General features: G+C 50.5%; 8 protein-coding genes across 8 annotated transcripts, besides 4 other annotated features; 3 read left to right on the top strand and 5 right to left on the bottom strand.

Moving 5' to 3' along the window:
- Positions 1 to 138: 138 nt before the first annotated feature.
- Positions 139 to 1,945, bottom strand: PVX_080350 (zinc finger protein, putative; the record flags this gene model as incomplete). Its single annotated transcript, XM_001613728.1, has 2 exons — positions 139 to 1,489; positions 1,623 to 1,945. The coding sequence occupies 2 exons, from the start codon at positions 1,943 to 1,945 to the stop codon at positions 139 to 141; spliced, it is 1,674 nt and encodes a 557-aa protein (XP_001613778.1).
- Positions 1,946 to 3,002: 1,057 nt separating this feature from the next.
- Positions 3,003 to 4,780, top strand: PVX_080345 (hypothetical protein, conserved; the record flags this gene model as incomplete). Its single annotated transcript, XM_001613727.1, has 6 exons — positions 3,003 to 3,072; positions 3,328 to 3,656; positions 3,817 to 4,022; positions 4,215 to 4,302; positions 4,445 to 4,535; positions 4,725 to 4,780. 6 exons carry the CDS (start codon positions 3,003 to 3,005, stop codon positions 4,778 to 4,780), a joined length of 840 nt encoding a protein of 279 aa, XP_001613777.1.
- Positions 4,781 to 5,617: 837 nt separating this feature from the next.
- PVX_080340 (hypothetical protein, conserved) lies at positions 5,618 to 9,454 on the top strand (the record flags this gene model as incomplete). Its single annotated transcript, XM_001613726.1, has 2 exons — positions 5,618 to 9,041; positions 9,236 to 9,454. The coding sequence occupies exons 1-2, from the start codon at positions 5,679 to 5,681 to the stop codon at positions 9,452 to 9,454; spliced, it is 3,582 nt and encodes a 1,193-aa protein (XP_001613776.1). The 5' UTR covers positions 5,618 to 5,678.
- An 833-nt stretch (positions 9,455 to 10,287) lies between these two features.
- PVX_080335 (hypothetical protein, conserved) lies at positions 10,288 to 11,229 on the bottom strand. The gene has a single exon (XM_001613725.1). It carries the CDS (start codon positions 10,810 to 10,812, stop codon positions 10,390 to 10,392), a length of 423 nt encoding a protein of 140 aa, XP_001613775.1. The 5' UTR covers positions 10,813 to 11,229; the 3' UTR covers positions 10,288 to 10,389.
- Positions 10,524 to 10,543: a microsatellite.
- Positions 11,230 to 11,659: 430 nt separating the features above from the next.
- PVX_080330 (proteasome subunit beta type 1, putative) lies at positions 11,660 to 14,485 on the bottom strand. The gene is made up of 4 exons (XM_001613724.1): positions 13,470 to 14,485; positions 13,038 to 13,145; positions 12,721 to 12,790; positions 11,660 to 12,454 (listed from the first exon to the last, which is right to left on the bottom strand). Exons 1-4 carry the CDS (start codon positions 13,583 to 13,585, stop codon positions 12,023 to 12,025), a joined length of 726 nt encoding a protein of 241 aa, XP_001613774.1. The 5' UTR covers positions 13,586 to 14,485; the 3' UTR covers positions 11,660 to 12,022.
- Positions 12,474 to 12,505: a microsatellite.
- Positions 13,658 to 13,683: a microsatellite.
- Positions 14,486 to 14,607: 122 nt separating the features above from the next.
- PVX_080325 (cyclin2 related protein, putative) lies at positions 14,608 to 15,321 on the bottom strand (the record flags this gene model as incomplete). The annotated part of the gene is made up of 1 exon (XM_001613723.1): positions 14,608 to 15,321. One exon carries the CDS (start codon positions 15,319 to 15,321, stop codon positions 14,608 to 14,610), a length of 714 nt encoding a protein of 237 aa, XP_001613773.1.
- Positions 15,322 to 15,510: 189 nt separating this feature from the next.
- Positions 15,511 to 15,546: a microsatellite.
- A 786-nt stretch (positions 15,547 to 16,332) lies between these two features.
- On the bottom strand, positions 16,333 to 19,353 carry PVX_080320 (pre-mRNA splicing factor RNA helicase PRP28, putative; the record flags this gene model as incomplete). Its single annotated transcript, XM_001613722.1, has 1 exon — positions 16,333 to 19,353. The coding sequence occupies one exon, from the start codon at positions 19,351 to 19,353 to the stop codon at positions 16,333 to 16,335; it is 3,021 nt and encodes a 1,006-aa protein (XP_001613772.1).
- A 3,018-nt stretch (positions 19,354 to 22,371) lies between these two features.
- PVX_080315 (hypothetical protein, conserved) lies at positions 22,372 to 26,310 on the top strand (the record flags this gene model as incomplete). The annotated part of the gene is made up of 1 exon (XM_001613721.1): positions 22,372 to 26,310. The coding sequence occupies exon 1, from the start codon at positions 22,588 to 22,590 to the stop codon at positions 26,308 to 26,310; it is 3,723 nt and encodes a 1,240-aa protein (XP_001613771.1). The 5' UTR covers positions 22,372 to 22,587.
- Positions 26,311 to 27,031: the final 721 nt, after the last annotated feature.

Below are 27,031 nucleotides of genomic sequence, written 5' to 3'. Positions count from 1 at the left end.
CGCTGCCCACTCACCAGTGGAAAATCCACCTAACGGGGGAGTAACTGGTGTATAGCCCCACTGCGTCGGATGAAAGTTGGCAACTACTCGGCTGAATTGCCCCCCCAGGGGGGATACCCCACCGAGTGTTACCTCCACCTAGTGCTGCTTCCCCCCCGCGTGGCGCGCGGACTCCTCCGTGGCGACGTTGATGTTCCCCCGAATGCACATGTCGGGGAACACGAGCGCGTGCGGCCTCTCCGCGTGCCCCGAGTTCCTCTCAATTTCCTCTCGCACCAAGCAGTGCTTAAGCCAGGCGTTCATAAAATCGGCTGGAGGCAACACCGTTTGCAGATAATAGAGAAAATTTTCGTTCCATGCAATTTCGCAAAACTGTCGTTTCAACTCATATTCCTCACTCAACACTGCACACATCTTCTGGTCAGTAGTTTCATGTAGCTGTTTAATCACATCTTCTAAAATTGTGTACACATGTTTTTCCGCATCCTTCATATTTGACCTGACTTGTTCATACAATTTATCGACTTTTTTCAACACATCATTTAATTTTTTTTTTTCTTCTTTCACCACATTTGAAGGAATGGCACTATGTTTTATGATGGCTTTATAAGCTAAATTCAGCGAAATAATTGCATCGTTTTTTTTACTTAACCAGGGGAAACTCTCCCCACACAAATCCATATGTGAATGACTCGAAACGCATATATTGCATATGGGGATGTGACAAATGGTGCAGAACATGCTGACACGTTGCTGTACGTGTATTTTGCATTTGCCTGATATTGTTTGCGCCTCGTTTAGCGTCTTCCGGATGTGTTTCTTTACAAGTTTATTTTGGGAGTGTATCATTTGGTCACACTTTGCACATAGTTTAACCTCATCCGATTCGCAAAAAAACACAGAGGGTGCATTTCCACAGTAGTCACATAAGGGAAGGCTGAAATGTTCTTCGCCACTTGGGTCACATTCAAATTGTATTAAATACCGAGGCAGCAACTGGGAGTTATCAAAAATGATATACTCGTGATGGAATGTATAATGTGGAAGCACTCCGCATGATGCCATGGTGTCTCCTCCCAAGGCTAAGTTTATCCTTTCGCTGTTTTGATCCTCTCGGTTGGTCCCCCCCTTCGAGATACCTCCACTCTGCTCTTCATCCCTTTCGCTATAATGAATTGTTAACGAGTCATCCAATGCGCTTACCTTCTGCTTGTCAATAAAAAGGCTATCATATTCTACTGGCACTGTATCTCTGTTGTACATTTCTGCGTCTTTTTCGCTAACAGATAGGGAGAGGCCTACCCCCACATCGCACAGGAAAAACTCAAACACGCTTCTCTCACCCGATAGCAACACCGTTTCGCTGTGCTTTAGGATGTTCCTCAGGGTTTTCTTCGCCTTTGGAGTTGCGCCTGGTTCTCCCGCTAGCTCGTTTGGGTTCACCAGAGCGCGCCCCGCGTCCAGCGAGGTTAGGGGGAATCCCGGGATGCTGCGGGGGGGAGGGGGTGCGCCAAAGGTTGAGCGGTGAGAAGTAGCACAGTTGAGGAGCAACACAGTTGAGAAGCAAAACGGGTGGGTCGCCACAACGCTGCACCGCCATATCACCGCATCAGCGCGCCTACTTGAAGTTCCCCACGGAGAGGCGCAGCCCCCGGCGCGACACGGAAAAGCCCCGCGTGCAGACGTCCTGGATGGAGTTATCCATGTCCAGAGACGACACGTCAATAAAGCTTTTCAAAACCAACTTGTTCGCGTTTCTCTTCTCAAATTTGTTTATCAGGTGCACAGGAGAGAGATGCCATGCCTGCACCAGTCGGACCCTAGACGTCCGCACATTCATCTGTAGGAGGTACTCCAGCGTCAGCCACTCCTCCGAGTCTCGGAAGATCTGCGTCAAGTTGTTGTCCAAAATGCTGGTGTCCGTGCCTAGCGGGTTCGCCGCCATCTTCGCAAGGGATGAGCGGCACTGGAGGGGTGGGAAGCAGCACTGGAGGAGTGGGAGGCACCCCATATACGTATCATGGAAAAGGCTCAACTGCCCCTGCGCAGCCTTCACCCCAAACCGCGAAATATATTAACGATTGATACCCTTTGTTCCTTTACGTGGAATGAGCTGCCGAGGAAAAACAACCCCCCCTGGAGGTGGGGAAAAAATCTTTTCGCGTTTCGTGGCGCGCGAATGCGTCTTTGCGTGTGCACACGCGGGTGCCTCTCAGGGGCGGGGGGTGTCACCAATTCGTTGCTTTGCAATTAGCAGCTTTGCGATTAGCAGCTTTGCAATTTTGCCACTTGCAACTTTGCAACTTTGCTACTTCACCACTTCGCCACCGCGCAGCTGGGCACAACGCAAATATAACCTGGCACACCGCGCATGCGAAACCGGACGCGCGTGCCGCTCGGAGTTGCGCGGGCAGGCAAGCAGGGAGTCCATTTTGGCGTCACCACTTCGGCGTTACCACTTCTGTGCTACCATGCCCGCGCAACCATCGCAAAAAAAAAAAAAAAAAAAAAAACGAGCCTAACAAGGGCAAACGCGACCCATTTTGCGCGTCCAAAAAGGGGAGAGCGGTTCCGCCCACTCGCCTAGCCACTGCGCGTTGGAAATACGGAGCTGACTTGGCAAAAAAAAAATACGCGGAGAGAGGAAAGAAAAATAAAATCCTCAAAGCGATGTCCCTTCTCACCGCATGATCATCTTTAGCCGCAAACCAGCATAGAAGTTACAAAAAAAAAAAAAAAAAAAAAAGCAACCCCATTTTGCCATGCAGTTCCTCTCACCCTGAGGTAGGAACGGAACGTACGCACCACTCAGTTGGTTCCTCAAGTGGCCACCGTGAATGTCGCGTGGAACAAGCCAGTAGAGCCACCTAAGGAGGGAGAAGCAGAGGAAAAACGACACAACTGGTTAGCTCTCCAAACAAGTGCCTCCATGTGGAAGTGACTCCCCACCCCGTCCTGAACTCCCCCTCTTGACATGAATCACCCCAATATACGAAGCGAACATGACTAGGCATAGCAAAAACAACACCGCCAATCCTATATTCACCTACCATGAAAGGAAGAAAGTATCTGGTGAGGACTACCTCCAGCTGTGTAGTGCCCCCTTGTTTGTTAATAAAAAATTGGCTCCATGGCACGCTGCGTTGTTTTTAACGAAAGGGGGGAAAAGATAAAGCTGGTCTTGGATGTCCCCCCGTGGGAGTCATCACAAGGGCGTTAATGTGTGGTGCGCCCCCTAACTTGTCAACCGCCAATTCGTCATCCTTCCCCCCCCTGATCGCTTTACCCCCTGATCGCTTCACCCCCTTCTCACTTCCCCCCCCCCAGATGTGGGAACCCTGAAGGAAAGACTCGGGAAAGACTCCATGCGACGGTTCGAGCAGTGCTGGATATGCCTGCGGAATGCGGAGACACCAGTGAGCACCCCCTATGGGCACATATTTTGCAAAATTTGCATCGTCAACCATTTTTTGACTCAAAAAAAAACCTACGCCAAGAGGAAGAAGGAATACGATGAACAGGTTAAAGAGCTGAAGAGGAGAAAAGACGAAGAGGCTTCTTACCAGGTCGAACGGGAGAAAAGGAAGTTCATGCAGGAGTTGGAAAAAATTGACAATTCTGAACATGTGCAGGTGATTTTGCACTCCCTGGAGGGGGTGAAAAAGGGCGAAAAAAAGGGGGGGAAAAAGCACCCCCACTGATGCCGCAGGTGTATGCCTCCTCCGTATGTCTTACATTTACATCGTTCCAATGGAGCACTGCGATTTCTTGGTGGCACCCCATAGCAACGTCTCATTCGCTTCCCCCCCTCCGTAGAAGGAAGAACAAAAGAACCTACTAGATATTTCAAACAACTTTTGGCTAGCGAGCAACTCAAAGGTGAAGAAGGACTTGAGTAAAAAAAAGCTCACTCGTCCATCAAAGATTTTGTCGTGTCCTGTTAGTGGGAAGGAACTGAAAATGGGGGACCTCATAGCCATTAACCCGGAGGTGTCGCAGGGAGGCGACGTGCCCGGCGGGGAGTAAGTCTCCTTCGTTTGGCTCTCCATGGCCAGGCGAAGTGCATTCCTGTGTGTGCCTATGTTTTTGCGTATATTTTTGCGCATGTTTTTGCGTATATGTACGTGTACATTTGCGAGAGCAGGGCACCGTTGGGGTGCCTCGCAAGCTGCCGAGCCAAGTTGCCATGACACTGCGCCGCTTCACCAACGCAGGGAGAGCTGGATTTGCTCCTACTCCAAGAAGAATATCCATCACCAGAGGGCCGTCCTCATCAAAAAAACCGGGCAGATAATTATAAAGGTGGGTGCGCGTGGCAACTGCGGGGGAAGCGGTTCCGCCTTCCTCACTCCGCTTTCTTCGCCTCTCCATCTTCATTCCTTCTTCAGCTCTCCCTCATGCCTCCCTCATTCCTCCTGCATACCTCCTCCTTTCCCCCTTTCAGTCCATTTTTGAAAAGTTCATTTACGGGAAGAACGCCCTTGAAGTTACCGTCGGGGATGGGGACTTCATCGATTTGCAGCCGGGCGGAACGGGTACACGCGCAGTTGCCTCAGCAGGATTTGCTTCTTGCGCGCGGGGCTGCTTTGCGTTCCCCGCGTTTGCAAAGCGCTGTTCGTCAGTAGACGTCGAGGCGACGAAGGGGCACGCAGAAGGGTGTAATGCGCAGTTGTGTGTTTTGACATTTTTTTTTCCCATTTTTTCCCATTTCCCCCCCCTTGCAGCCTTCTGCTCGCACAGCAATGTTGAGAAGACCATGTACCGGGAGTCCCTTCTGTGATGCAAGATGTGTGTGGTGGGGGGAGTCTCCTCTTCGCCCACCAGTCCGTTGGACACCCCCTTGACTGCGGTTGACCACTCCTGACCACGCCGCATCATCACGGCGTTCGCATTTTTTCTGTATTCCCATGTGGACATGTGTAGGTACCTGTTTGCATTCCCGCGTTGTATTTTTTTTTTTTTTTTCTGTAACTCCTTTTTTTTTTCGTGTAAAATAACCCCCCAAGTAGCCACCCCGTGCCGGTCAACCATAAGAATCAATCGGGTGGAGGGCACCCATAAGGACAGCTCCAATCCGATGCGCGAAGCAATGCAGCAGGGTTAAACTTCAGTGTGAACGTTCGAAATGGAAACGGGCGTGCGTATTGGCGTGTGCTTCGTTACGCCGTGGTGGAAGCAGGAAGGCTCCACCTGGGTGACACGGAGTCATCACCGCCAGCTCGTCGCACGTCAGGAGCAAACATAGAGGAAGTTAGCTATTGGGGGCCCCTCCTTGAAGGCGTATACGCGGAATGCTCTTCCGGCGCATAGGGCTCCCACAATGTACACCACACGAGTGGTGCACGCCCCTCGTTCACCGGCCCCTTCGCCTACTACCGTTCACCCGGCACAGCTTAAGTGACACATCCCCCTTTAATCACAGCCGGTTTGCCGCTCAACCAGAGGGGCTACTCCCCCTTTTGATTTTTTCTCCACATTTGGTGGCATCCCGCGGGGTCCCCATTTTTTATTTTATCCCCTTTCGGCACGCCTGTATGTTCGACCCCCTCCGCGGGAAGCTGCCCAGGAGAATGACTCACCAAAAAATATATTTTAAAAGAAAAAAAAAAAAAAAATTGGAACAGGCCTGATGAAGAAAATAAAGCAAGAACATTCGACGTAAAAACTACCCAAGGCACATGCTGCGATGTACACAATTGAAAGGATGTAGAAAATCGAAAGGATTGATGTTAACACTACTCACCATTATTTGTTTTTTTGTGAAACTGTACCTTTTTAAGAAAACAAATCCCCGAAACAGCAGTCATTATTACCTTGCTCTGTTCAGGCGAAATGGGAACCTTCCACTTTTACACCAAAATTGTGGAAAGCCCTTCACCAAAAGGTACAATTTTGGAAGAGGCACACACAGATGTGATGACAGTGGAAGTGTCCACCAGAGAAAGAGAAGGAAGACCATCCTCTTTGTTACTCGGTTTAGCCTAACCGGTGGTGCGAAAGATGGAAAACGGGGGAGAAGCGTCACTAGGGGACTCCCACGCCGCACCTGTTTGAGGCTGACCAGTGGGGAGGACCAGTATAATTCATTTGGAGGGGCGGCCCATGAGGTGAACATAAACGGGGGAGGCGGCAATGGGGAAAGCGCCAACGGAGGAAGCGCCAACGGAGGAAGCGCCAACGGGGAAAACCCCAATGCGAAGGGGGACCCCCCCCAAATCAGTGGCAACAGGAAAAAAAAAAAAACAAACTTCAAATTCACATCGTGGAACAACACCAACGAAATGAACAGCTTCGACCTCGAGAAGTACAGCAAGCACAACGAGCCAGTGAGCGGTGAAGACTTCTCCCCAGTGTTTCAGTCCGCCTACTACTCCGCCAAGAGGACTTCCGAAAAACCTAGTGCCAATCACTCCAATATAATAATTAATCAGGAGATAGTCAATGCCCTGTCCGTCGAGGAGCTCTTCGACGTCCTTAACAAGCACAGCGAAAGCGCCAAAACGGACGCGGAAAAAAGAAAAGTTTTTAATGAGGTTAACATCGTGACGGCTTATCACCGTATAGCCAAACATGTGAAGAATAAAAATTACCGCTGGAGGGGAGAAGGCAGGGGGAGACAGGGGGGGGCCGCCAGCAGCGACTTCGACCCGGTGACCTTCAGCCTCTTCGAGACGTATTCCCCGGCGGGGGGGTGGCACCAAAGTGGGGGGCGGCCAAGTGGGGAGCGGTCAACTGAGGAGTGGCCATCTGAGGCGCAGCCAACTGGGGAGCTACCATCTGAGGAGCAGCCAACTGGGGAACTTCCAACTGGGGAGCTTCCAACTGAGCAGACACAGCGCGAGGAGGACCGCCCCCCCTGCAACAACCACGCGAATCTGCTCACCAGACGCACCTACAGCAGCATCTACGCCCTGATGAAGCAAACCCTGCTGACCAACGCGCCCGTAATAACAAAGCACGTGGCGAACATCGCATGGGCTTCAGCCATCCTGTCCAACCGAGAAGTGGACTTATGGCAAAATATAAAAAAAAGATTTTTCCAAAATGCCAACAATTTCAAGGCACAAGAAATTTCAATTATCCTTTGGTCCTTCAGTGCAATCAAGTGCGAACTGATCACCACGCAGGAGGAGTTCATCTCAGTGAACAGCTGCTTGGTGAAGTACCTAAAGGAACACAAATTTAAGGCCCAAGAATTTAGCAACGTCATCTGGGCTATTGCCACCTCTGGCTGCTGTAACTACGACCTGTTAGTAAGTCTCTATAATTATGCGTTGGACATTTTCGATTCGCTGCTACTGAAGGATGTGGCCACCATTTTGTATAGCCTCTCCATTTTTGCAGCCGACTCGTCTAATAAAGACATTCTGCATGTCGTTAGGGAGAACCACCTGAGGAAATTTGGCCTGGAGGAAGACTACCTAACGATTAGCAAACTTAACACGGGTCCCACAAATGGGTTGCACAATCCGTTCGGCAAAAAATTCAGCCATTTTGAACGAACCAGTGGGGACCCACTTTCGGACGGCACCCCTAGCAGTTTAGTCACGAAGAAGAACACAACTAGCGATAAAAAGTACGCCGCCTTTCTCCTGTTTGAAAATTTTTTGGTATACTCCCTGGAGAGGATTGCCAAGGAGAAGGACAAAATGACCATGCGCACGTGGTCCAGCATTTTTTGGCCCTGCGCGAATGTCGGCTTGGGTCTCTACAGGGATGTGCCCGCGCAGCACAGGTTGCGCTACTATGGGGGCGGAGGTGAGGGGAGTGCCCTTCATGGAGGTTGTGCCGATCGGGGGAGCGGGGAGGCGAACGCGGCCCTTCGGGCGGATGCCCCCGAGGAAGCCGCTCCTCCCCCCAACTGCAAGCCGTATGTCCACATCATCGACGGGGAGTACGTCTTCCCCCTGATGGGGGAGGAGAAGCCGCACCAGAAGGGATGTGCCCAGTTGAACCAGAGAGAAATGGCTGACCTTGGGATAGGCGTCCCTCTAGATATATACAACAGGAAGGAGAACAAAGCGGGGCATTCCTCCTCACAGAAGACTCACGTGAAGGCATGGGATGGCAACCACGTCGAGGCGGCCAACGGCCAAGCAGTGGGGAGAAGCGACACTGTGCAGGTGAACGGATTGGAGGAAACGCACAATGGGAAGCAGTCTATCGATGCGAATGGCAGTCTCCCTAGGGGGGACCCAAACGAGGAAAAACACGCTAACTCACCAATCAGCGAAATGAACAAACCTGTTTGGAACGCCCCCCTCGGAGGTAGCACACCGACCAGTGTAGGGAAGAAGAGCCCAGAAGAGGAACCACCCCAACGGAGAAGTAACCCCAAGGGGGGGAAAATAGACGAGGAGAAATATGCCAGATTTATGAATCACCTAAGTGACAAAGCAGAAGATGAAAGTTTATATAACGACACAAACGGGAGCATGACGATGGTAAAATTGCTAAACCTGTTCCACTCCCATTTGAAAGAAAAAGTTATAAAGTGGACCAAATGTGAAGTGCAGTCCATCGCCAACATCCTGTGGAGTCTTTCCATCCTGAATCTCTTCCCCAGCAGCATTTTTGAAAATGCCCTGCACGAATGTAATAAGAGGTTTATAAAATATGGGAAAAAAAAAAATTCTAGCAAATTGCAATTTTTCATCTCCCAGATCCATCAGTCGCAGCTGTACCAGGCCGCGTTTGCTTACTGCTTGTTTATAATGAGGAAAAACTCAAAGGAGGGGGGTGCACAAATGGGGAGAAGATATGAACAGGCGGTGAATCCAAATGACCGTATAGACAATAATGCCTCGCTGAAGAGACAGATACAAGCTACATTTGACAAACACTTTAAAGTCTCCCTGAACACGTTAAATATATGGAAAAAACAGCTAGCTAGAAATCAGCGAAGAGAAGAAAAAAACCAAATCTCTTCATCTGTGCATAAGAAAATTTCGAACGATTTGAGGCACCTTAGCATTTTCCACCACAACGAGTACTTCATTTTGGACTCCCTGCTCGTGGATGTGTACGTGCCCCGCTCGAGGGTACGTTGGGCATGCTGCGAAGGAGCCGCGTGGGCCGGCAGCGCCACCCCGTTGCGAGGTCGCTACGGGGCAGCAGTTATACCGCTCCCAGGCAGCTACCACATCGCCGTCATGCCGCTCCCAGGCAGTTGTCATGTCGCTCCCACACCGCCGCCATGCCGCTACCACACCGCCTTACCCCTTTCCCCCCGCAGGTCGTCATCGAAATAGACGGACCCAGCCATTTCCTCCAAAAGGGGAGACTCATTCTGTACAACCCCAATTCGCTGTTCAAGAAGAGGCTGCTCAGGGCGCTTGGCTTCTCCGTCATTTCCATTTCGATTAGCGACCACACGTTCATGTTCAGCGCCTTGAATACGCTCAGCTTTGTGAAGCAGTTCCTGAGCAACGTGAACTTTGGCAGAGACGGCTAGCCGCAGCGCTGCGCAGCGCGGACGTCTCCCGATTTTTTTGTTCTCCTTTTCAAAGTTCGGCGCATTCGCCGAGTGGTCAGATTAGCGGCCGTTTGGAGGCCCCGTTTATCCACCTGTTTATCCATCTTTTTTACTTAACTATTTACCCACCTGTTTACCCACCTATTTACCGACCTTTTTTACTTACCTCCATGCACTTCTGTCACCCCACTTGCGCCTTTCGCGCGTGTCTTTCTCTCTCCCCCCCAAAGCGTCTGCACACACGTGGGGAAAGGGCCCTACAACAGACTTCTAACCCCTGCAGCAAAACAAAACGTTGCAATGTTTTTGAAAAAGTTGCCTGACCTGTTCATATTTTTTTTTTTTATTTATTTTTTTTTTTTTATTTATTTTTTTTTTTTTTTTGCACACACAATTGCCTTTTGGCTAGCTAAACCGCATTGCTAAAATATCCATTCGATTTGTCATATTTACAAAGGGGGAAGAGATAAAGTTGGAATGAAAAAAAAATTACAAACAGGATATAGGGATGCGTCCTCATTCATATGCATCAGCCCACTGACCAGTGGTGGGTCCACATTTGGTACTGTCTGCGAAGTGATAGGGGCGCTTCCCTTTCGCGGCTTGGGAAAGCGATTTACATACGCCAGCCGCACAAGAGGGAGCATGCAAAGCGGGGATGCGGTGTGAGGGGGCTGCTCCTTGGGGAACATTTAGCAGCGTTTAGCGGCAGGAATGGGGAAAAAAAAAATGCCAAAAATCGCGCACAGCACAACAAAAATACGAAATGGGTACTGCAATTTTGCGACGCTTCACTAACGTAAAGGGTTTGTGGGAACCTTGTGCAAGGTGAATGGGTAGGGTGTGAAACGCTCCCCGTCGAAGTTAACACCGCCTGCATAAGCAGTTTGCACAGGCAGCCCCCACACGCAGCCTCACTCCTTCCTGATGGACGACATGTGGCGGAACAACAACTTGGGCACCTCCAGCATGTCCACTTCATCCTTTTCGAGCACGTTCTTCAACTTCTCATCGGGTATTATCTTCCTCTTCGTGTTTGGATTTTGCAAGTTATTTTCCTTAATGTATTTCCACGCATATTTCAGAACAAACACTCTGGACGCAGTGTCCGTGTTTAAAAACTCCTTCAAAGGACTCTTAATTTCGCAGTCAATTTGTAACCCATTTGGTTTCTTTTCCTTGACGTTCGTGTGTTTCCCTTTTGTTTCACTTTTCTCTTCATTGTCTGTGCTGAAGTGATTTTTTGCGTAAAATTTGGGGAAGTCCCTGGGTTGGAATTTTATCCCCAGCGTGGTGCAGAGTCTGCCGCTGAGTATGTTCCTTCTGATGGAGTCCATTTTGTTCGCTTCGCGGTGGTGACGTAAACCGGGAGAGCAGCAAAGTGTAAAGAAGTAGAACAGCAAAACGTAAAGAAGTAGGGCAGCAGAACAGCAGAACTACGATCAGCCTGCGTAAAAATATCCAAGCATGGGTGATATATGTGCGCACTTGTCCCTCGCTCAGTTCGTTTCACACGTTGGCTGATGGTGAGCACATGAACGGGTAGGTGCGCCCTGGTTTGGTGCCGGCAAGTGGAACATATCGTGTTAACACAGGGGGTGTGCGTGCGGGGAGTGGTGCGAGCTCCTTCGCGCGCGGCATTTGCGGTTGCCTTTTGAGGTTCTTACGATGATTGTGATGATTACGCTGATTGCAGTTTGTGTGCCTTTTATTTTGCTGTCCCCTTTAGTGCCTTTTTTTTTTTTTTTTTGCCCTTTTAGCACTTCTTTTTTTTTTAACCTCTTTGCCATTCCCCCTTTGGTGTTCACTCCTTAGTGCCCCTTCATCGGGGCGGCGGATGTCCAGGGGACTGGGCGCCCAAATGCGTCCGAACGTGCGCATGTGCACATGTGCGATGAGTTTCCGCACGGGATACACGCACGCTCAAGCGCATGCTTAATTCCTCCGAGGGGGTGTACTCGGCAGTGGGGAAAACCCAAGTGGCATGAGCCCTGTTCACCCCAGTTTGTTCTTTTTTTCCTTTTCTTATGCTCCCCTTTTTGGTAACCCTGAAGAATGTTTTTGCCTCCCTCCAAATGAGCACTAACATGGGTGCCCTTTTAAAAGGGTTATATGCCGAGGGAAATTAAAATGGAGCATTTGTTCAACGTGGAATTTTTTTTTTTTTTTTTTTTTTTTTTTTTCACTTGGGTGCGCTTTTGCTTTGTTCTCCTCCGTGTGCACGCCGCACAGTTAACATTTCGTGGTTCGCAAAAAGGGAAAAACGCGGAAAGCGCGGAAAACGCAGCTAATAGCAGTTAAGCGCAGCTAAATGTAGTCACATGCAACATGGGCACCGTGGCAGGGGGTGTCACCTACCTGTGCGGTGCCCCCATTTTTTTGACGAGCTTGCGAAGGGAAGGGGCAGCGCTCTTCGCGGGGGAAAAGGCATAGGTGAGGCCACATAGGTGAAGCTACATAGGTGAGGCCACAAAGGTGAATCCACACAAATGAGGCCACATTGGCGAACCCCCCTGAACCGCTCACCGCCCACCGCTCAACTCTCCCCTAGTCCTGCTTCAGCTCCAGCGAGGTGGTGTTGACGCCCATCTGGTCGATAATATAAATCTCCGTTGAATCCCCAGTGTATATGTCCCTCTCCGTGGCCGACGTAATCGCGTCTTTCACAAAATCGAGATCGTCCCTCAGGTTGAAATTTAAGTTTTTGATCAGCTGGTTCTTCTGTTCCATTCGGTTATCTAATATGGGGAGGATGAGTGCCGACCCGCTTCCAACGCAGGAGTGAGTCGCTTCACAATAAGACCCAATAGCATCGTAATTGTAGAGGACTCCCTTACTGTCGTTGCTCACTCCAGCCAGCAGGTTAAACGTATAGTAGGGGAAAAACCTCCTGCTGTAGAGGATCACGCAGAGCAGCCTCGCTATGACGTGGATGTCCGGGTAGTGCGCGTGCTCCAGCACGAACAGTTCAATTTTTTTCTGCACAGGGGAGGGGTAGCGGTGAAATGGTAGCGGTGGAGTGGTAGCGGTGAAGGGGCAGCGGTGGAGTGGTAGCGGTGAAGGGGCAGCGGTGGAGTGGTAGCGGTGAAGGGGCAGCGGTGGAGTGGTAGCGGTGAAGGGGCAGCGGTGAAGTGGTTGCGGTGAAGGTGGGTAAGCAAGTCGATCGGCCTCCCGCTTGGTTAGCCCTCCCTCTTAACTCTTCGCGTGCCCGCTAGCTTAACCGCCGCTCAACTCCCTCTTCTTACCTTCAACAACGAGTGTAACGTCTTAATGTCGGACTGCATCCCGGAGGAGCCGATAATGCACTTATCCGTTCTGCAGATGGGGGGAAGGAGGGGCAATGAGTCATTATGGGTGGCCTCCACCCTGTTCGTCTAGCGAAGAGGCTATTCAGCTGTTCAGCTGTTCATCAGCTTAGCCGCTTAACTGCTCCGCCGCTCAACCGCTCAACCGCTCAACCGCTCATCCGCTCAACCGCTCAACCGCTCAACCGCTCAACCGCTCATCCGCTCATCCGCTCATCCGCTCATCCGCTCATCCGCTCATCCGCTCAACCCCTTACAGCTTTGATATTTTGGGGCAATGCCTGGTGTAAATTGAGTAGGACAGGGACAGCCTCGTGTCCGCGGCCAGGATGACGTAGTCCTTGCCGGTCACTCCGATGACGGTTCTGTTGAAAGGGAGGAATTAAAAAAAGGAAAAAAAAAAAATGAACACTCATGTGTGGCGTTTTGCTAAGAGTATAATTCGTCTCCTTTGTGAAGATGAAGAGGCGACAACCCCCATCTGTGGGGAAAAAAAAACCGGTTGGGTAATTCGTCCCCTAAGGTTTGCTGCCCATTTGGAGGAGGAGAGCCCACTGCTATGTCTCCTTAGCGTGATGGCCGTGGCTCTATCCTTTCTCTTCTTCACTATGCCATGTGGGTGTCACTCCCCCCCTGCAGGACCGATTTTCTCCCAATGGGTTATTCCCTCCCCCCCCCTTTTGACTTACCCTCCATTGTCAACGTACGGGTTCCACCTCTTGAACCCGCGGCCATGTTCCACTACGGCTTCCCTCTCCTCTTGCTTCTTCTCCCCTGAGCAGTCACTTAGCGGCAGGATTTCCATCTTGGCGGTTGGGGGTGCTTGCAGGAGAAGAAGGGGCTATCTGCTTGGCGGCTGACTTGCGGGCACTCCTCGCGCACATGCGAATGGGCGAAACGGTGAGCCGCCGCAATGGGGTTTTCGTTTGCCAAAAAAAGAAAACACCTCTTTTGGGGCTCCTCTTCAGTGGTTCCTCTTTTGGGGCTCCTCTTCAGTGGTTCCTCTTTTGGGGCTCCTCTTCTGTGGTCCCTCTTTGGTGAGCCTTTTTTTCTCCGTGCGGTGAACTGCTTGGAAGCTACTCTCAGCTAGGGTGGTAATTTTTTTTTTTTTTTTTTAAACCAAAGTGGATACCCCCACTGCGCACAGTTTTACAATCGCCCGTTGTACACATATGACGTGCGCTCAGTCGGGACGATCGCCTTTACCCGCTACGATGCCCTCCCACGTGGGTTGAACTTGGCCTGTATAACGCTACACCCGTTTTCTTTGCCCACGCGGAGATGATTTAAAGGGTCAGCGCGAACGAGCGGTAGGCGCAAAAGGGGTACTTCCCCACATGGGTAAGTTCTGGTACCATTGTATCTCTCCCCCATGAAGAGGAGACCCCCTTTCGCCATGTATGCATTTCGGGGGGGAAGACGAATCGGTCTGGGTGCTCACACGCGCTGTGCAATTGGTTAGTATAACTGTGATGCGTTTTTTATTTTTTTTTTTCCCCTCCATTTGACCCACCCCGTTGGACATCAAATTGGGGAGACACTACACAAGATGGGTCAACTCCCACCAACGAATAACATCAAAAGGGGAATCATCTCGCACCACGGTCGGGGAAAAAAAGAGGAAGTGCAAGTGGAAGTGCACGTGCAAGTGGAAAGTTGCCAAAGGGGGACATATACATACGTAAATGTACCCCTCTGTATGCATGTAAGGGAGAAGATGTTACAAAAAAAAAAAAAAAAAAAAAAAAAAAAAGGACACCAAATCAGCGTTAAAATAAGGGGGCGCTTCGCGGGGGAGGATACCACATGGGAGAACTCATTTGCGTCTCATCTCCGGCCGCTACCCCCGCGCGGAGCCTGAAAATGGTGGGGGCCGTCCCCCGGCTTCAGGAATATTATGTTGGTCCTGTGTGGAGCGGTGTAGTTGAACAGGTTGTAGGGCTTTGCAACGGGCGCTGCCCACTCCGCGCGTTTAGCGCCGTGTTTAGCGGCGCACTTCCCGGCGCACTTCCCCACGCACTTCCCCCCGCGGCGGGTCCTGCGCAAGTACCGCTCGACCGCCAACGATATGGAGTGCCTATACAGATCGTACTCCTCCGAAGAGACAAACAAATTGTAATCGATCAGGTGGAGAAACGTCCCCTCCAGCTTGTTAATTTCCTCCGTGGAAACCCCCCCGACCTTGGCATAAAAAGCATTAGAGTAATACAAATCGTCGAAAAACTTCGCGGCAATCATTGTGGCCGTAATGAGCAGTCTGTGTATGCAGAGGAGAGACAAACTGATGTCTTCATTTACCTTAACTATCCTGTCGAGGTAAATTATTAGGAGAACAAAACATTCATTACTGCACCCTGTGTACTTTCCAATCCGTTCGACGTAATTCTTGATCGATATGTCTGGCACTTTGGACGCATGGAAGCTCGTGATTTTCCCCGGCCCCTTATTCACCTTCATCATATTTTCTAAAACGATTGGGAGGTACGAAAGGTACCTTTTGTCTGTCCTTGGCGCATCTGCTTCTGTGGCGTAGTCCTCCATCTTGCCCGCCCGCACGGCTCATCCTTTTACGTGTCCGCACTGTTGTGTCGGCCGCCCTCATACGGAGGGCCAAACGGTTATGAAGCGGTGACGGAGCGGTGACGGAGCGGTGATGGAGCGGTGACGGAGCGGTGATGAAGCGGTGATGAAGCGGTGATGGAGCGGTGACGGAGCGGTGATGGAGCGGTGACGGAGCGGTGACGGAGCGGTGACGGAGCGGTGACGGAGCGGTGATCCCCTTTTCCGTTTGCCCTTTACCGTTTACCCTTTACCGCGTCACCGTTTCACCACTTAACAGAGCACAAACGGGGGTCTACACACGCCCGCTTTTGGCAAATCGAAATGGTCACTTGGAAGAGCCCACCTACCGCAGTTGCGTTGCGCCGTAAAAAAAAAAAGGAAAGCGAAAAAAATGAAGAAGAAAAGAAGAAAAGAAGTAAAAAAAAAGGAAGGACCGAACGAACGGACGAAAATAAAAGAAACAAACGCGCGCATACGCGTGTGCGTACGGGCAAGCTAACTCCCCGCGGGCCAACTCCATGAAAAAAAAAAAAAAAAAAAATAAAAAAAAAAAAAAATAAATAAATAAATAACTTCATCCGCTGCGCGGAGTTTCGGGGGGAACCAACACGGTATGCAAATGTTCCACTTGCGGTACCTCCTGATGGGAAAAAGACGCTGCGGTGTACAGACGCCCCCTAAAAAGGGGGGCGTGCCCCTTCGTGTGCAGGTGGGCCAGGTCGTCTGTGCGCAGGGGTTCGACCCGCTTGGCACCCCCCGGTAGGTACCCCTCTAGGGAAAAAAAAAAAAAAAAAAAAAAAACTTCCACAACGGTGTGATAATGTTTCCGCGAGGCTTTCGAGTGTACACAAAGGTGGTTAGCGGTTGGCGGTTTGTAATTTGTGGTTCTTCGTCCTTCGTTTTCCGTTCTCCGTTCTCCTCCCCCCCCTATGGGAGTACCTCGGCACTACCTCGGCACTACCCCGGCACTACCCCCGCGCTACCTCTGCACTACCCCTTAAACACCGCGTGGGGCTTCTTCGGGGCGTGCAGGACGGAGCCGGGCTTGACCTTCGACGCGGGGTTGTTGGCGAGCTCCATGGGCACGATGTTGTTGGAGGATATGAGGAACTGCTTCAAGTCGTAAAACAGGTGGGAGTCCTGCTCGGTGACGAACGAGATGGCCATGCCCTTCATGCCGGCTCTCCCAGTACGCCCAATCCTGTGCGTGTACGACTCAATGTCCTTAGGCATATCAAAATTTATAACCAGTTTGACCCCCTGCACGTCGATACCTCTTCCAGCCACATCTGTCGCTACTAAAATGTCAAAGTCTCCATTTTTAAAAGAATTTAGCGTTTGCTCTCTCAGCTCCTGTGCCTTACCCCCATGCAGAGCGACTGCCCTGAACTTCATTTTGCTAATCGATTTAGCAATGATGTCTGCCACTTTCTTCTGGTTTACGAAGACGATGATGGGTGCTTCGTACTCCTCTAGGATTTCTTGCAACTTCTGCTTTTTCTTCCCCTCCGTTGTGAATTCTAATTTTTGCTCTATGGATCTTTTTCCAGCCCCAGGGTCTCCAATGGAGATGTAGGCTGGGGCTCTCAGGTACTTCCTAGAAAGTCTCTCCACAGCTGGTGGCATAGTTGCAGAAAACATCTGCGTCAATCTGTAGAGGCGATGCCCCGCCTTGGCCATCATCTCCTCCTGTAATGCTAAAGCGTCATCTTCCGACTTCAAATTGGTCGTTGGTATTTTGTCTAAAATAAAATGCACGGAGTCTTCAAACCCCATGTCCATCATACGGTCTGCTTCATCTAGTATTACATAATTGCACTGATTTAAAACGGTGTATGCTTTTTCCAAACAATCGTGTATCCTTCCTGGGGTCCCTATGATGATCTCCACTCCCTTTCTCAGCTCGAATGCTTGTGCCTCTGCGTTTCTTCCTCCCACCACTGCCACCGTTCTACAGGAGCAGTAGGAGGCAAACTTATTCGTTTCGTCGAAAATCTGGATGGCTAGTTCTCTCGACGGGGCGATAATGAGAGCGTACGGCCCATCTTGCGACGTTTCATAGGTCAATGGGGGGAGCTGCTTCACATAAGCAAGCATAGGCAAAACAAACGCGGCTGTTTTTCCTGAACCCGTTTCTGCAATTCCAATTAGATCCCTCATTTCGAGGGCTATCGGAATGGCTTGCATCTGGATTGGAGTGGGCTTTTCATATTTAGCCTTCTTAATAGCTTTTAACAAATCGCTAGAAAGGTTCGACTCTTCCCATCGTCTGATGGGTGGTGGGACGATTCCTCCTTTGATGTAAATTTCGTTGTCCTCTCTAAAAATCCTCCAGTCCCTGTCCGTCATTTCTTCCCTCTTCTTCTCGCTCCAGTGTTTGTTGTGGACGTCCCGGATGATATTGTTCACTTTTGGCTCGTAGATGAATTCCCCCGTTTTGCTTCTGCTCAGCGAGTGGTTGCTCGGGTTCGTCAGGTGCTCCATTGGGTTCGGCGTGTTCGCCAGGGCCGACGGGCCCAGGCGGCTCGGCAAGCCAACGGTCCCGCTACTAGATGCACCATTTGTGCTGCCGCCCGCCACACCGCTCTCCCAACCGCTAACCACGTTGGGGCCGCCCCTGTGGTGGGGACCCCTCCTGAGGGAACCCTCCTCAATCGCCCCCTTCCGCACACTAAAGTTAATCCTATTCTGCACCAACTTGTCGTAGAAATTATTTTTCTTCCTCTGCTCTCGGACGTCTATGCCTGCGATGTACCCTCGCCCGAACAGCAGCTGCGGCTCCAGCCTGTTCTGGTACAACGGGTTCGTGTCGTTTTTCGACGTGTCCTCCGATTGATCCCATTCGAAGTTAAAGATGTTCCTAAATTTCTCCGACGGCTTCTGCATCTTCTTCTTCTTCTTGTTTAGTCCCAAGTATTGCTGCTTGATGATTTCCAGCTCCTTTTCCCGCTGGCTCTCCCGCTCGATGGCGCCGATGTTCAGCATGTTCAGCTCCGCCAGGGACGACTCCACCTTCGCGTAGGTGTGCGCCTCGCCCGAGCGGCGTGGGGAGCCCCGTCGGCTTCTTCCGCTGCTTTCGCCTCTTCCGCCGCTTCCGTCACTTTCGCCGCTTCCCTCATTCGACTCGGAGTTCCTCCTCAGACTGCGCCTCTCATCCTTCGAGTGGGCATTCGTACCGATCTGCTTCTTCCTCCCCCTCGCCTCTTCCACCTCCTTCCCCTGGAGTTTCCCCCTCGGGTGGTCTTCCTCCCCCAAAGGAGTGCTCTCACCTTCTCGTTTACCCCCCTTTCGCTTCATTTCCTCTCGGTCCCTTTTAGTTAAGAAGATCAATTTCTCCCCCCCGCTGCTGAGGTTGGCAATGATCTTGCTGTTCCCACTAGCTGCTTTGCTGGTAGTGGAACCACTGCCGACGTGGTTGCCTCCTTGCGGTTCCTCCCTCCTGTCCTTCTTCCTAATTTGGTCGTACTCCCCCCCTTCCAGGGGCTCCATTTTCCTCTTAATTTTACCGCTAAATAGGTCTTCATTTGAAGAGGCGTCTGAAGAGCTCGATGAGCTGTACAGGTTAATTTTTTTCTTTTTCATTCCGTTGGGAATCAATCTGTATGTGTCTCTCCGGACATGGCTACTACCACTCGGGGGGGTCCCTTCCTCCAGCGCAACTTTGCTGTGCTTTGCCTGCCCGTTCGTATTTTCACCGCTTCCGGTGCTTCCCATTTGGGGGGATAGCTCTTTCTCATTTTTCTCCCCTTCCTGGGGCACCCCCCCTGTGTGCTTCTTCTCCTCTAGGCTGTTTTTCTTTTTCTTTTTCCTCTCCCCCTCCTTTTCCCCCTCATGTTGCAACGAATCGCTTTCTGTCTTCCCCTCCTGGCTGCCCTTTTGGATGTTCTGAAAGGGGTTGCTGACTGGGGCCTTCTCCTCCGCCTTCTCTTCGCTTACCACTTCGTCCTCCCCCTTGGCCCTTTCCCTTTTCTCCTCCGCCTTGTCCCTTTCCTTTTTCCTAAACAAGAACATCCGCGCGGGGAAAAAAGGAACTCCCCCTCGTCAGCGGGTTAGGCACGTCGTAGGGGTACGTATAGCGTGCCGCAGGTATGCGCTCAGGTACCCCCGCAGCAACCCTCGCAGCTACCTTCGCGCGATGGGCCACTTCCCCCCTTCACGCGTTTCAATTATGTACAAAAAAAAGAAAAAAAAATCGGCACAGTTGTGAGCAATGTCGCATCCCCATCAGTCCACGCCAAAAATCCGCGAACGTGTAAAGAGAAAAACGTTTTGCCAACTGCTGGGACTGTAACTTACCTCCTCCGGGTTAATTGCAAAGAAGAGGGGGAATATAAACAGCCGCGAAAAAATGGAATGCATATTCTGGGTAAGAAAATCGTGCGGGAAGAAATCGCCCACCGAAAAAAAAAAAAAAAAAAAAAAAAAAAAGGGAGGCAATACCATCACTACACGTTGCAGTGACAACCTTCCCACCACAAAATGAACATACACGTTCACCTGGAGAGAAGTAAATCAACATCGTAACGATTATCCGGCAGAGAAGCATCCCATTTTGCAACACCCACAAGGGGGACACAATTGCATTCCATTCTTTGCAGTTATTTTATTTATTTATTTTTTTTTTTTCTCCTCGCGTATAACTGTGTGAAATGTATAGAACGGATTTTTCATAAACGTTGGTGAGGAGGGGTCCTTTCTTCCTCTGACTCTCATTTTGGGAATGACACCTGTGCAGGTGGAACAGCCCACATAAATCCTCCTCCCCCAAGGGAACCTCACAATGTGGTATTGCCTCACTGTCACCGAGTTAGACAACGCAAAGGTGAAGTGGTTAACTGGGAGAGAAGGTACGTTAGCAAATTTCCTTTCACATTTTTTTCGTTCAAAAAAGGGGAAGTAAAACCAAGGGGGTCATTCCACCAAGTGTTTTCCAAAATGTCCCATACCTCTCTTCACATCATGAGTGGCCTACCCACCAGCTACGTGAAAAATGTGAGCACGGTTGACCCTCTCCATGGGGAACACCCCCCCCAAATGATGCGGCACAAATTGGGAGGGCGACCCATTTTGTGAAGGTGAAAAAAAATGGGACAGAAATGTTCCTTGCGTGGACAGGTAGCGCGCCAAAGAATGGCAATCTAGCAGGCCATCTTGGCAAAACCCGCGTAGCAGCTACGGTTGAATGTCTGCGCAGGTGTTGTTGGCCCGTTTTTCCCGCCCATTTCGCTTTGTCTACTTTAACCCCCTCGTGAAAAGCATTGAGCGCCAGGATGGAAATTTTGACGCATTGCGAAAGCGCGCCATTTGTTGCCCTTCCACACCCGTTCACTCAAAAGAACTTTTTGCTCATTTTTCCTTTTTACACTTGGCAACGCAAGGTAGTTGTACCTATTTGTATGGCACATGAGCAGTGCGTTTTTTCACCCCCCTCCTGTGTGTGCAAAAAAGGGGGAAGGTAAAAAGTAAACTTTGTTTTTTTTTTTTATTTTCTTTTTTGAAGAAAACGCTTTCATGAGATGACTTCCCCACAGTGAGACCTCCCGAAATGCTGTTCATCCATATTGATGGTTTTACATAAGGGGGGGTGACCCCTTTCAGTAGGCAAATAAACGGCTGTGCGTGTTTGTGCTTACCCGCTTGTTCTTTTCCCAATATAGGGGAGTGCCCTTACGGGGAAATATATAACCCAGGGGCGCTAAACAATGTACGTGCGAACTCAGCCCAGCAGCAGCTTGGTTTCCAAATGGGGTTTGCTTAATAAGCCGCTTTTTCCATTTGCCACGGACGGGGACGTACAAAGGGGGCACCTAACTTGGGTAGCACAGCGAGCGGGAAGACTCACCACCCGAAGGAGAAAAAAAAATTGGGGCTATTTTTTTTTTTTTTTATCCTCCCCCCTTTTCTGTTCACTGCCATAACCCTGATGAATGATAGGACCCCATCACCCTTCCCTCCACTTCCAACGCGCGATCAGATGGTGCTCACCGTAACGCACATGTACCGATGCATGTAGATATGTGCAGGCACACGATCGTTTAAATGAAAACATAAAAGTGTACGCCTTTGAGCGCTCAGTGGCGCCGGCATATGACCGCATGCGAAGGGATACGCCCATGTGCACGCGTACAGGGGTACACGCGTTCATGTATGGAAGTATGCGCGTTATGAGCGTATGCACGCCGAGGGGGGGGCACACATGTGAGGGAGTGCCTAGCGCATCCGTACACGACATAAAGCCATGCGAATTTAAAAAAAAAAAGGCCACGAGCGGGAGGAGCAAATTGATGTGAATGTGGAAGGCAGAAGAAAAAAAAAAAAAAAAAATATATACATACATACATATATATATATATATATATATATATAAAGCAGGCATAGCTAACGAGTGAAGCGAAGGAGCGAATCGAACGAATGAAGCCACCTTGCCCGGCTGACGAGGCAAACTGGCCATTCTTCACATTGCAAAGAAGGACCAACCAGCAAAGCTCACAAACAAAATTACAAGTAAACAAGCACAAACGGAACGAGCAGAATAGGGGGAAACGCAAAAGTCCCAAACGAAACCATTCGCCAAGGGAACAAGGAAAAAAAGGGGTGGTGTTAGGCGAATTGTAAAAACGGAAAAGCGAAACTTTCTTACGCTGAAGGCGAAGGAGCCACTTTTTTCGCCTTTTTGCGCCTTTTTCCCCCCCCTTCGTCTCGTACGTTTTTTTGCCAGCATAAGTGGCACGTACACACGCGTTTCCCTTTGCCCTTTACCGCTTAACCCTATGCGTATTGATGCTGCACCCGAATAACGTTTTTGCCACTTCGTGCGTGAAAGGAGTTTACAGCCGCTAACGCGCGGATAGAGCGAATTACGTTTATCACGTGTATTGCGCGTTTTACCTGTGCTACTCGTGTTACTTTTTTTTTTTTTTTTTTTGGAGGGGCACGACAAGTTACCCCTTTTTGCCTGAACGGTTAAGGTAAAATATCGTGATTTTTAGCTATTTTTTTTTTTTTTTCGATTTTTTCACAATTTTTACGTCCCCCGTGCAATCCCGTGGGCAGCTCCTGCCGCAAACGTGTTTCCCATTTTGTTCATCCGTTCCTTCACCCCTCGCGAATCCCGAGAGAAGGCCCGAGCCTCGCGCACGTGAGGCCGACCGACACACACACATATGTGTACAGCTATATGTAGCGCTTTAATGTGACCCTCCACAGCAGACAAAATAAGTACATCCCCCCCCACTCATAATCGTTATGAATGTAACAAGCATCATTAATCGCGAAAAAAGAAAAAGACAGGAGGAAACAAGTCATGTTATTAAGAAAAAATTCAAACACTGGAATATGTTAAATTCTTTGGAAGGCAATACTCAAAATGGAATTGCGTCCTCTTCGTTCTGTACGGAGAAGGTACATACGAGTGAGTACACACAGGAGGGGGTACCCAACATAACGAGTAGCCACTGTGCAAAGTATGGCGAGCGGATCGACGTAGACAAAGCCACGTCCAATGGAGTGTGCGCCTACACGCAGGGTGGCAGTGCCGTTGTTCCTCTTTGTAATAATCGCGAGTTTAGTTGGGCCCACCCGAACGAGCCCCAGTTTTATTTGGACGTCGCTGCGGGAGGCGGACAGGAAGATTACCCCGAGCATGAGGAATGGGAAAAGCAGGGCGGGGGAAATGGCCTGGAGGGAAACGGGATGCATAAACTGAAGAGGACTAGAGGGGAAAAGCCCACGGGAGGAGAGATCAAAGGAAATGAGAAAAAAAAAAAGAAGAAGAAAAAGAAAAAAAGGGAAAATGGAGTGGGTCATAGCGATAGTGATAGCGGCGGTAGCGACGGTAGCGGCGACGACGGCAGTCGCAGCAGGGGGTATCGGAACCACCGGAGCAGCCAGAGCAGCTGCTATTGCAGCCCGCCCAGCAGCAGTTGTAGCAGCAGCTGCTGCGGCGGCCGAAGCAGCGACTTCAGCGAGAGCCGCGGCAGCTACGCCAGCTCAAGCCGCGCCCCAAACCGAGGCAAACACCACAAGCGCAGAAAGGCCAGCGAGGGAAATCACAACCCGAGCACCAGCGACTCCATATGGGAAGGACTCCTAAAGAAAGACGTCATCCTCCTCCTAATTCAGGCCATAAAAAACATGGGTTATAAAAAATCAGCCAAACATTTAGAATTAGAAAGTGGCATAGAATTAGAGCAACCATTAGTAAAGGAAATGCATAAAAATGTCCTCGCGGGGAAATGGAAAAGTGCAATCCGTAATTTGAAAAGCATACGTGTGCATAAAAAAATCGTCAAAGCAATTTCCTTCCTACTGTATGAGCAATGTTTTATAGAATATCTATATGAAGGGAAGCACTTTGCTGCTCTGAGGTGTTTAAGAAACCGACTAGCCAAATTCTGCTTCGATGAGGATACCTATAACAGATTACACGAGTGTACCACTTTTTTTATGTCCCTGAATAGTACCCACTTGACAAAGAAGAGACAAAAAAATTACCAAATGAAAATCAAAAATTCGCGTAAATTACTGTTTGAAAAAATGAATCGCTTGTTACCTGAACATGTTATTCTTCCCCCGAGGAGACTAGCCATTTTGCTGCACCAGTCGCTCAAGTACCAGGTGGACAACTGCCTTTTCCATAACAACTTCTCCGAGGCGAAACTCATAAGCGCGCTCTTGCAGGGGAAGAAGGGGCGGGGGGAGCTCGACGCCTCCATCGAGCATAGTGCCGCCATCGGGGCGGGTGCCGCAATCGAGGAGAAGACGCCGCGAGTTAAAGCAGCCACCCCCTACAACGCAGCGTGCCAAGCCAAGACACTTGAATTTAAGAAGCAGAAAAAATTGGGTGGCGATGACCAAGTGGACCGTGCCACCAACTCATGCTTCAGTAAAAAAAAGAATTCCAAACAGGAGGACGAAATGAACCTTTGTGTGAGCGACTTCTCTAGGTACCACCAGCACGTGGGGGGGGAGTCCTCCCTGTACTACCACAAGGCGAATCCCAATCCGAAGAGTGGCCGTGCAGACTTAGAAGGGTCGGACGCCTACGTCAGGCTAGACCACGCGGGCGCGGACGGGGGCCTTCCCTGCGAGTTCGCCTCCAGCGAGACGCTGCTGAATGAGGCGCCGCTAAACGAGGCGCCGCTGAACGAAACGCTGCTAAACGAGTCGCCGCTAAACGAGCCGCCCGATAAGCCTGCCAACTACATGGGCGCGACTACCCTCCTGTGGGACGACGAACTGGAGGGGGAGAACCACTTCAACGTGACCGGTGGCCAGCCTGTGAGGAAAAACACCAAGCTGAAGAGCGCGATGCAGCCGGGGGAGCAGACCCGCACATCTCCGAGGAGGAGCGGCGCGGATGTCACTACCACTGCCACTGCGAAGACCGCCGCTACCACCACCGCTACCACCACCGCAGCCGCACTGTTCGCCAACCCCTTCCCCTGCCTGAAGGAGGCCATCATGAAAACCGCCAAATCGACGGCGTGCAGGAAGTACGCCAAAATTGCGAGCAGCGGGCCCAAAATATGCACCCTCAACGGGTCGACGAGCGAACAGCGGAAGGGAGAGACACCAAGTGAGCTAATCGTAGGAAAGCATAAAATTCAGCAGGGTAGTAGCCTACCCGGTGCGAAGAATGTGATGAACCCGAACGACGGATTTGCCAATGCGCAGGATGGGGGAAATGAATCCATCGGAGCCGCTAAAAAGGGGGAGAAGGCGCCCCCTAAAGGGTGCAACGGTGTGGAGGAGACGCTCCATCCGCAGGCGGGCCACAATCACCGCAGTGTGCACCCGGAGGGGAAACACGACGATAGAGAAGTGAAGGAAGAGAGGAGGAAGCAATGCGCCAGACAAGACGGGACCCACCACGGAATGTGCGAAGAGTCCGGCAGAAAAACATTCACCCTGTCTTTGCTAAAAAACCACCAGTGTAAAAAGATAAAGCTGCCATACTATTGCATAAAAATTTTGCAAGGGCATAAGGACGAGGTGTGGTACGTGAATGTATCGAAGAATGGAAAGTACATAGCATCTGCAAGTAAGGACAAGAGCATAATTCTTTGGAAGGGTCTTTACCCATTTAACAAGTTGAGAGAATGGAATGGGCACGTAGACGGGGTCAGTTACGTCATCTGGAGCCACAACAGTAAGTACCTAGTGTCTGGTTCTAACGATTCTAATATCATCATTTGGAGCCCAAAAAGTAATAAAAAAAAATTAAGTCTGACGATGCATAATGGGCCCATCACATCCATTTACTGGTCGAAGGATGACTCTACGATTATATCCTCTGCATTTGATAAAAAAATATTCTGCACCAAATTGAACAAAGAATTGAAGGGCTTTTCTGTCCTCTACGCCTGGTCCTTCAGCACGAGGATACAAAATTTCGTTTTTACAAACAATGAAAAGTACCTCATTGCAGTTCCTTCAGATAAGAACGTACGCGTAATCGATTTTGCTATAAAGAAGGAGCTATACATTTTGCCCGAATATGATACCATCACATCTGTGTGTGCCTCCAGCTTGTATAATCACATCTTGGTGAACATAGCCGACCAGAGACCCACTGTGAAATTGTGGGATGTGAAACACAGGTATATCATTCAGACGTATCGGGGGCACAAGCAGGGGAGATTCATCGTGCACTCCACCTTCGGGGGGAAGAAAGAGGACTATGTGATTAGCGGGAGTGAGGATAGCTTAATTTACATTTGGCATAAAACCAAGGGGTTCCTTCTGGATGTGATAAATGGCCACGCCTCCACCGTCAGCATCGCCATCTGGCCCCTCGCCTCCTCCAAGTTCCCCTACATGGTCTCCGCCTCGGACGACCACACCGTCATGGTTTGGAACGTCCACCCCAAGGCCACCACCATCCGGCGCGACTCCCGCAGGCGCCGCAAGAAGTTCCTCCACCCCTTCCTGCGCGAGCTGACCAAGTTTCGCCCCGTCACGCGCTGAGGGTTAGCGGTGAGGAAGCGAGGATTCGCGGCGAGGGGAGCGGCGAGGAAGCGAGGATTCGCGGCCAGGAGTGTATGTGAGGAGTTGCCCCAAACGGTGCCGCTTCCCTCCGTGGCGGCTCACCCATTTTGCACCGCGCGGAGGTGCCCACGGGACTGCCGCTCAGCTCAGGACCGCCGCCCCCTTTTCGCGTTTTTCCAATTTTGGCCCTCCCCACGGGTACACATATGCATGTAAAAGAATAGAAGTACAAATATGTATGTACAAATATGCATGTATAATTATGCATGCACAAATGTGTGCGTTTTTTTTCCTTTTTTTTGTTGCCTCCCCCGAGGCGCGGAGGCCGCGCGAACCCCCCACTGATTTTGTGGCCCCCCTTCTGATTCTTTGCCTGCGCGCGGCGTTCGCCAAGGTCTATATGTGTAGACACCTCTGAGGGGGAGGGAATTGCCGCCGCCTGCTCCTTGGCAGTCGCTGCGAAGCTGTAAGAAATGATCAACAAGTGCGTCAACTGTTAGAAGTAAAACGTTCCATGTGAAGTGCATTTTGTGCCTGTCCTGTGGAGGGAGGCCCCGCTGTTTTCGCTCCCCTGTGGAGGCCTCGCTACAGGCCCTACTGGGCGGACTCACAATCTCCCAAGTGGAACAACCCCATGGGTGTACCCCTTTATTTTTGCGAGGGGTACACTCGGGTGGAAGCCCCCCCAGCAACGGCTGCG

This window comes from Plasmodium vivax, chromosome 10 (assembly GCF_000002415.2).
Source record: "Plasmodium vivax chromosome 10, whole genome shotgun sequence".
Lineage (NCBI taxonomy): Eukaryota > Apicomplexa > Aconoidasida > Haemosporida > Plasmodiidae > Plasmodium > Plasmodium vivax.
Note: the sequence above shows the minus strand (reverse complement) of the source record. Positions and strands in the feature narration are given on the sequence as shown.